Source organism: Octodon degus, unplaced genomic scaffold, assembly GCF_000260255.1.
Source record: "Octodon degus isolate 3935 unplaced genomic scaffold, OctDeg1.0 scaffold00218, whole genome shotgun sequence".
In the NCBI taxonomy this organism is placed as follows: domain Eukaryota; kingdom Metazoa; phylum Chordata; class Mammalia; order Rodentia; family Octodontidae; genus Octodon; species Octodon degus.
The window spans coordinates 1,167,929-1,168,893 of NW_004524794.1; the positions used below are offsets into that span (position 1 = coordinate 1,167,929).

The following is a 965-nucleotide window of genomic DNA, read 5'->3' on the forward strand; positions in this document are numbered from 1 at the left end:
TTGCTTTAAATGGTTGTTAGAGAAGGTAGAAGAGCAAGAGTAAGTTAAAAAGTCAAATGAAGAAAAGATAGAAGAGGCAGTGATAGCTACACAGAGGACCAGAATTAGTTACGACAATTGGTAAATGCTAGTAATAAGGTATTTATGACCAACACCAAGTATGAAAGAAGGGGTATTATGTCATACAGGCAACAAAAATATTAAGTGTGTATATGCAAAAATGTGAAAAGCTTGGATGCTTTCAAATTGGGGCGAGCAACTTACTAAACTGCCACCAGATGAAATAAAAAGTACAGATATCCCTATAAATTTTGTTACCAAAAAACTTTCTTAAAAGTCAAACAGCACAACAGAAGAGGACAAACTCCTGGTCTTGAGGCTGTTGAGGCAGTGGTCTGGGGAGCTATATTAAGTGACACCAACATCTCTCTTGCTTTTTTATCCACAGGCTACACCTGAGACTGCAAGTCAGTTGCTATCCTGTGCAGTCATGTTCCCTTCACCCAGCACCCCTAGTGTGGGGCAGTCCATATTGCGTGACTGGTGCAGATGGATGGGTGTGAATGCTCAGCGCTGCTTGCTCATCATGGGCATCCCTGATGAGTGTGAGGAAGTTGAGTTTCAAGAGACACTGCAGGTTGCACTGAGGCCTTTGGGCAGATACCGAGTGCTCTGCAGGGTCTTCAGAAAGGAGATTGGTTGTAGAGTTGCTTTGGTGGAGTTCACTGAATATTTAAACCGAAGTTTGATCCCCCAAGAAATAACTGGAAATGGGGGGTCCTGGAATGTGATCTTTCTGCCCCAGGTTCCTGATTCTGAGTTACAGGATCCTGCAGCTGAGGCAGGAGCTCCTGATGAGGAAAGCTTTGAAGCTGAGGCAGGAGCTGCAGCTGAGGCAGGAGCTTCTGATGAGGAAGTCTTTGCAGCTGAGGCAGGAGCTCCTGATGAGGAAAGCTTTGCAGCTG

General features: G+C 44.9%; 1 protein-coding gene across 1 annotated transcript in view; it reads left to right on the forward strand.

Moving 5' to 3' along the window:
* The first annotated feature begins 490 nt into the window (after positions 1–490).
* Positions 491–965, forward strand: part of Pnma6f (PNMA family member 6F) — a 2,922-nt gene continuing 2,447 nt past the window's right edge. Inside the window, exon 1 of the mRNA XM_023705374.1 lies at positions 491–931. Within this exon, the coding sequence (XP_023561142.1) occupies positions 491–931 (441 nt within the window). The remainder of the gene's footprint in view (positions 932–965) is intronic.